The following is an 8,114-nucleotide window of genomic DNA, read 5'->3' on the forward strand; positions in this document are numbered from 1 at the left end:
ATATTATATGATAAAGATGGAATATTAAAAAAAATTATTATTTTGTCTATTAAATTTATTTTATGAAATAAATTATGTAAGGATATACGAAGTCTATAAAAAATTGGACACCAAATTCTAATAATTTTTTGTATTTTTTTTATTAAGAAGTGCTTTGCTATATGTAATTTTTTTAAGTTAAATAATAAGCATCAGAAATATATAAATAGTGTATATTAAGTTAATTAATTTTGTTATAGAATACCAACCAATTATGTTATTATGACGTCTGTTATTTGGATCAATTCCATTATCATACTCTTTCAATCCTAGATTTTTCAAAGAATAGAATATAAATATTAAGCAAAAATTAAATTTATAGTCCAAAAAAATTAAATTATCATAATACATATTAAGTTTTATGTTACCTGAAACAAAATGATGACGACGATGATGGGTGGCTCTGACTATTTGTCTAATTGTAGTTAATCCTGTACTTGGCAATGGATTTGGAATAGGAATTATATTAGTTGATATAACGTGATTGCTGATTCGTTAAATTCCAATTATAGGTAGCAAGACGCAAAGAAGAAAAACGATTGGAAGAGCACGATTGAAAGTAAAACATATATTTAACTCTTTTGGGTAAAGTACGATTGAAGGCAGAAAATTTTTTGAAAGTGAATCGGTATTTAAATTGAGTACGCATATTGAAAGTGTTTCAGCTTTAAACTCTGGTGCGTTGAAACTCTCGTGCGTTGAAAGTGAATCAGTTTTAAATCTGTTGTGGGGTAAAGCCAGTTTTTGAAAAAATAAAATAAAAAGAATTAAGTACGTAATAGACTACTAGCAGTTTTTTTTATTAAAATTAGTTTTTAAATTCTGTTGTGGGATAAAGCCAGTTTTTAATAAAAAGAAAACAGTGGTAAAATATGAAGAAAGAATTGAATACCAAACTTACGTATCCCATTATATATTGGTATAGATATATTGATAAAAAACAGCCTGTATGTTTTGTGAAACAACCACCAAAAGAGTAAAAAACATTGTGAAAATTATGCATATTCTAATATGTTTAGGGAAACAGACATCAAAGAAGTCAAAGATATTCTACCGACATTGAGGGAGAAGGCACAAGCAAATTCCAGAACTACCAAACCAAACCCCAGCAATGATTTGAAAAGTCATTCAAATAATCCGATCAGACAAATTAATCCATGTAAAAAGTAACCAAAGCTTCAACAAATATTTGAACAACACAAGTGACATTGACGCATGAATCTAAGGCAAATCAAGAAGAGAGAATAGAGATGGTGAGAGATTGTATCATATGTAACTGTTGGCTCTTCAGGTTATAACTTTTAATTGGCATGTTTTGGAGCTCCTTGGTACCCTAGATAATTCCTTGTGGATGCGCTTTTTATACTTTCGGCCAAGACTAGGTTCAGCATGGATTTTCATTGTCTCCAAAATAGGTCCTCTCTCTAAAAGATATGCAGCAAATGCATGTTCATCTGCAGAGTCTTGATATCCTTTAAATTCAAAAATCTTGAGATGTGATATAACACAATCAGGATCCTTCATTGGCAGTTTCCAATAATTAGGTTCCTCAAGTTCCAATGTGGAAACTTTCTGGCAACAATAAACAAAACTTTTCAAAATATGAAAGCAAGTAATGAATGGAAATAGACACACAGCTAAACTAGAAAAGAGATCATACCTCCCGGTTATGAAGAGTGAGAACTTGAAGCATATTGCAGTTATGAAGCAATTCTATCATAAATCCAGAGTCGAAATATGGAATTTCAAGCTCTAGATTAACTAAACGGGAAAATTCCGGCAACTCAAAAGGGGAAGCACGAAGCAAGCACTGTGTGTAGAAGACAAGAATATAATAAACACAACACATAACTACAATTAAACTTCACCAAAAATTGGAATAAGTGACATGGAGTAAGCCGTTGAATGGACAATGTAATTTCGATAAGAATATTACCTCCATAGTGGAAAGTTTCAAGTCCAACAGTTTGGTTTGGCGGAGTGCCTTGAAAAGCTCAAGCACCCAACCAACCTGCTCTTGGTCTTGATCAATATCAAGATGAGCTTCCACCATGTTGGGATAATCATCGCTAATTGAAACCTGTAAGCATCTTGCCCATAATGTGATACTCAGGTATTCGAGTAACGGGGTGTTTATCGCAAGTTCCTGAATATCATTAAGATCTTCTTCAGTGTCAGCCTGTATTAGGGTTAAACGCTTCAACGTACGAGGCATGTGGAGTTCAGCAGTTTCCCATGACTTAGTTGGGAATGCTTCACGTAAAGTGAGCTTGAGATTTTCAAGAGCCCGGCAACTGCATATAACATAGTTCGGGTCCACACAGTCTAGATCCAACTCTAGGTTCTTGAGAGATGGCAATCGAACCCATCCAAATCCTTCGTAAACAGCCAAATACATACGACCTCTCAAAACAAGGGACTCGAGTGATGTACTGGTTAATACCTTTACCGGCAATTTGACTCTTCCATATCCTTTGTTGTGATGGAGAGATAAATCGAGATACAGCTCTTTGAGGTGGGGACCAACAACACTACGAAACCATGTTTTGGAGCTTTTCCTTTTATCTATAGGTATTTCACAGGTGAGGCGAAGCTTCTCGACGTGGGAAGCCGTGCGCTGAGCGAAAACAGAGTCGACGAAAGCAATAAATCGATCTCTCCCTCCGGACAGATAATAAGGACTCTCTTCGCTATTGTCTAAATCCAAGACTAGAAGATCCTTCCAGAGGTGGCGCCACCGGCGAGCCAGGACGCTGGTGGCCATGGCACATCTTGTTGGGAGGAACGAGAGAATATGGAAAAGCAAGAAATCCGGTAAGTTACTGATTAGGTCTATTTTTTGGGTTGTTGTTGTTCTTGTTGATTCCTTTCCTGATTTCTTTGGCTTCCGTTTTCCCATTGTAGACACTACTGAAAAATCAAAATGAAAACGAACGAACGAATGAATGAATTGATTCTGCTGGATTTGTTTTTTATTAAAAACCTTTTACATGCATAGCATGAGAGTAACACAACTCAGTTAAATAACTGTACATTCTCAAATGAATGAATGCTAGTCAATCATCGTCAAACAAAAATGAGTGCTTAGACATACCAGAGTTGATGATAACTTCTGAGTTGTGAGTGGGTCTGTTAGAGTTAGACCGTTTATTGTGAAATCTTGGGCGGTGGCGTGGTGGTTGCTTGGGTGTGGAGAAGGACGGTAGCGGAGGTGGTTAGGGGACTGGCTACTTGTATGTGTGTGTCTGTGTGAGAGACTGAGGAGAAGGAGCACAAATTGGACCGTTGTATGATTTTCACCACGTGTCGTGCATGCTTTTCTCCTCACAGCGGTGCTACTCATACCAATATGCCTCTTCCTGTACTGGTACTTGTGTGTGTCTGTGTGAGAAACTGAGGAGAAGGAGCACAAATACAGTTGTGTAATTTTCACCACGTGTCGTGCATGCTTTTCTCTTCACAGCGGTGCCACTTATACCAATGTGCCTCTTTGTGTACCTATTCTTTTCCTCCGAGTTTACTTTCACTTTGAACCCACCTAGTACTCTAGTAGCACCTTTCTCTCTCCTTTTTCTTCGGCCGCTTAACAACTTCTTCTTCTATTTTTATGAAAAAAATTACAATACTAAAAAAATAAAAATGTAAAAATATTAATGGTCTTAAATTTCATATTATAAATTATCTTTTTTATTTTGATTATGTAAATTTATTTTTTAAATTTTTATATTTTAGAATTATTATTATTAAAAATTTAAAAATATATATTTAAATGAAGTAAATGATATATGATATAGAATTTGTAGGGTAAATTATCTAAATGAAATGGATGAAAAAAATGTTTACACAAACACAACAATTGAGAATCGTTTACCTTCATGTTCTGTTACTGTTTTATATAATGCAGTAATCTACTAGGTTTTAGTAAAATACACATCAACCGTGATAGGTACGGTTTATAAAGAGTACATAATGAACATAAACTTTGGTAACTTACCACGGTTTACGAGAAAGAAAATTCTATATATACAACACCGTAAAAATCTTATGTAAATGAATAATATTTTATATTAAATTATTAATTTTATATTAAATTATTAATTTTAGTTACACTTAAAAATAAATAATACTTTAAAAATAACTAAAAAAAATTTAAAAATCTTATGTCAATTAACATGTACATAAAATATTATATGAAGATAAGTATAAATATCAGGATAGTCAATAAGTAATTACCGAAGAATAAAAAAAGTAAAAATAATTATAAATTCTAAGAGTTGAAATAGTAAAAAGAACGAGTAAGAAAAAGTTAGATATATATCAATTAAATAATATTATAAATAAAAAATTTAATTTATTATTTTATAATATCATTTTAAAAAAAAATGCATGTATGTATATAATAAATTCTCTATTTATATTTGTTAAAAGTTGAAACTACAAGTCAGAGTACATTACAGTATATCACAGAGTACGTAGTGAGTACTAAACCATATAAGTTAAAACTATTTTTTTTCCTCTTCATCCCTTCTAAAGTATACCCTTTTTTTTTTAAATCGCTTCATTCTTAATTTTTTTTATGTAAGCCATATAAATGCAAAAAAATATATACTCCATTTACTCTCAATTTTTCTTTGACTGTACATTAATTCAGTATAAATAAACATCTTTCATGCTACCATAAATTGTTAAAAAAGTTATAACCACTTTTCTAATAGTTATCATAAAAATGGAGAAATTTTTGGCATGATTAATTATGAATCATTTTTTTCTTGCAATTTTTTAGAGAAAAAAATAAAAATAATAGATAATTAATTTAATAAATAGAAAAAGATGCAAAGAGATAAAAAAAATTAATAAAAGTAGACAAATAGCTGAAAGAAGATAATGGAATAAAAAAGAAGACGAAGTGATTGGAAGTTATGTGTAGAATGAAAAAATAATCGCAATATAAATAAAAAAAAAGTTAATTAATAATTTACTTTTTGACCTTTTTCAAAATAAAAAGATATATCAGTTACTCTTTATTATTAGGGTTAAGATAAAGAAGTAGAAATTGGACAACAAACTTCCCTATCCTTTATAAATTATTATAGATTATAGATATATATATGTCTGTGTGTGTTTTTTGTGAAACAATTAGTGAATGTAGACTTTGTCGTTAAGCAAGTATTAGTCAGATTTTAAAATATGTTTCTACTAAACAGTAAGCAAGTTAGGTCATTAATAGTTTATTATTGTTTGATTTAATTTTTTATTTATAAATAAAGAGCTAAAGTTCTATTCAGACTATAAACATAGAATAATAAATTATTAGCTACATAACTTTACTAGTAGATTAATTTTTTTGCAATAAAATGAATATCATAATAATATAAGAAGATTGTATTATAAATTATCAAATATTATATTATGAGAATATTATTAATATAATTTTTTCTCGTATAAATTTTTACATCTGTTTTTCAACTTTCAACATAATTTTACAACAATTGGGATTCGTTTTCTTTCAATTGCATATAGTTTATTTTTCTTATAAATAATTTGTTTCCAAAAAAATGATATTTGTATTACCTTTTTGTTAATACTTAATAGTAGTTTTTGAACAAAAAAAATGTCAAGATAACCGAAAAAAAAAATTACTAGTGTCTAAGAGTATCGGTGGCTGGGTTTAGTAGTTTTTTTTTTTTTTTTTCACACTGTTTGTGGCTGGGTTAAGTAAATAATGAATTATTACATACAGAATAGGAAAGATTCGAATTCAACCAACCTAAGTTGGTTTGGGTGAAGTACATTTAACAAGATTTTTCTATTCAATTTAAACTTGTGAATTTTGCAAATTTTTTGTCTTTTCAATCCTAACCTTCCAACCAACCGCATATCATGGCCTCCGACAAACCGAGTAACGTGAATTTTTTGTTTTTGTTTTTATCAGCGTAACGTGAATTTTGAACAAATTTGCATTGCAACAGTCATTGAGCCTAAATCCATAAGTTAATGGGTTGATCCATATTATTCAAAATCAATAGACGTGTTTTTTTTTTGTCTGTATACACCAATATATCTTTATGTGCTTATGTATTTTTACTAATTTAAAACCGTGAAGAATTTTTTGGGTTAGGCATGCTTCACAGGGGGATCGGCAGCTTCAACTTACGTCTTCGCTAAGGCCAACGACTGGCTCCACCATGGATACTAGCGGCACAACGACGAAGTTCGATGGTAGGATTGAACCCAGATTTTTGTCTGGGCAGAACCTCGATCGGCACAGGGGCGGCAGCGGAGAAACCATGAGCAAAAGACCACCATTTGAAGGAAGAATCCAACGAAGCCAAGAAGGAAGCATCACAGGATCAGCAACATGCAAGACGGTTCCGTTGTCGACGGCGAGACGCGAAGAAGAAGCAGGTCCAACATGATAGAATCGGGCAGAGAGGGTGGAGAGAAGAGCGAATTCGGGTTTAGGGGTAGGGATCCAGGCTTGGGCGGGTTGGGGAAGCGGGTGTGAGCCGGGTCAGTCTTCTGGCCGTGGCCAAGTCCAAAAAAAAAAAAAAAAAAAAAAACCGTGAAGAACATGCTTGGGAATGGCGAGACAAAGAAAGTGGAAGCGGTAGTGGCGCTAGAAAATTTGGAATGGTTATAGAGAAAAGTCTTGTAGGGGTGATGACGAAACCTATTGATTTCACCTCGTTGAGGGAAATGGTAGTAATTTCTCTGCCTGTCGTCTATATTCGGAAAATGGGAGTTTGCAAAGCACTTCTTCTAACCTTTGACAGTGTTGTGCATACGGACGAGACGTACACCTTTAATTTGAACTGTCTCTTACAAGCTTTTCACAGGGTATGGAAGTGGAAAGAGTCGGAGCGTAGTGAAACCCGTAGGGTATGGCTCGAATGTTTCGGTGTTCCGTTGTCTAGTTGGTCTGTCGACACCTTCAAAATGATAGGTAGTCAGTGGGGAGCGGTTGTTGGGTGTGCAAAGGAGACGAAATTGTGTAGCACGTTGACGGTAGGTCGTGTGCAGTCGTGCAGATTGATACGTGTGTCATGAAAGTGATTCAGGAAAGGATTCGTATCACTGTTGGTTCCAGGAGTTATGACGTTTTGGTGAAGGATGTTGGTCATAAAGCATGAAACATGTAGTGCAAGGGGATTTTCTTTGATAATGAAATCACCAACTGTGAAATTTTGAACCATGATATAACAAAATCCAGTACAACAAAGGATGCATAGCAGAGAAGGCAGCCGAACCCATCAAAGGAGGACGACCATGATGAAGGGTTGATGATGGTGGTGCAACGGGGAGAGGAAGAAGACAAGGACAGATTAGTAATTTTGGATAATATTTAGAATGAATGGTTTAAATGCAGTGCCAATCACAATCGCGGAAATCTAGTAACGTATCAAGCCGTTAATGACATCAATCAAGGGATTTCTGATTTTGGAGTTGGAAACGGTGCTAATTATAAGACAGACTCGGATAGGACAGTTACATGTTATTTTGGTTCTTTGTGCAATGGGTTGAAAAGGGTTACAAAAAATGAAAAACAAAATAACAAAAAGAATAAGAAGGTTGTTATAAGGGCTGGGCCAGGAAAAAAAATAGCTTTGAAGGGAAAGATGGATCCAGCTGGTTGGGCCTTACCCCTTCGGCTGTTGGGCACGACCCGGTTGGGGAGGGGAGCCCAAAGCATCTTCTTCCTCCTGCGCAGCAATGGGACCTGGGTTGCGTGACCTCGTTTGAAGGGGACGATGACCCCTGCGTCGGAGACGGAAACAGTGGAAGTCGGCGGTCAGCAGATCGGGAAAGGTGCCTAGTCCGTGGTGGGGATGGCCTCACTTGATCTGTTGGAGAAGCTGGTGATGGGGAAACCAATGGAGCTGGTCTGACCGGTGGAACAGCAGTCTCACCAGGTCGGGTCGTGGAAGATAAAGCACCTGGCGGCGCGAAATGGATGGTGGTTGGAGTAAGGGCGGTTGGAGTTGGTCACGATGCTGTGGTGGAGGGCGAGTCAATCGCAGCTCTGTCTCCGGAGAATGATGCGGCCGCAGCTTGCGAGGATCAAGACAGGAACCATG

The 8,114-nt window shown here is 34.8% G+C and overlaps 1 protein-coding gene across 1 annotated transcript; it reads right to left on the minus strand.

Moving 5' to 3' along the window:
* Positions 1-1,114: 1,114 nt before the first annotated feature.
* LOC148543582 (F-box/FBD/LRR-repeat protein At4g26340-like) lies at positions 1,115-3,270 on the minus strand. The gene is made up of 4 exons (XM_088499060.1): positions 3,134-3,270; positions 1,976-2,949; positions 1,700-1,849; positions 1,115-1,611 (listed from the first exon to the last, which is right to left on the minus strand). Exons 2-4 carry the CDS (start codon positions 2,936-2,938, stop codon positions 1,327-1,329), a joined length of 1,398 nt encoding a protein of 465 aa, XP_088355186.1. The 5' UTR covers positions 2,939-2,949; positions 3,134-3,270; the 3' UTR covers positions 1,115-1,326.
* Positions 3,271-8,114: the final 4,844 nt, after the last annotated feature.

This window comes from Arachis ipaensis, chromosome B9, assembly GCF_059453495.1.
Source record: "Arachis ipaensis isolate K30076 ecotype BB chromosome B9, ASM5945349v1, whole genome shotgun sequence".
NCBI lineage: Eukaryota > Viridiplantae > Streptophyta > Magnoliopsida > Fabales > Fabaceae > Arachis > Arachis ipaensis.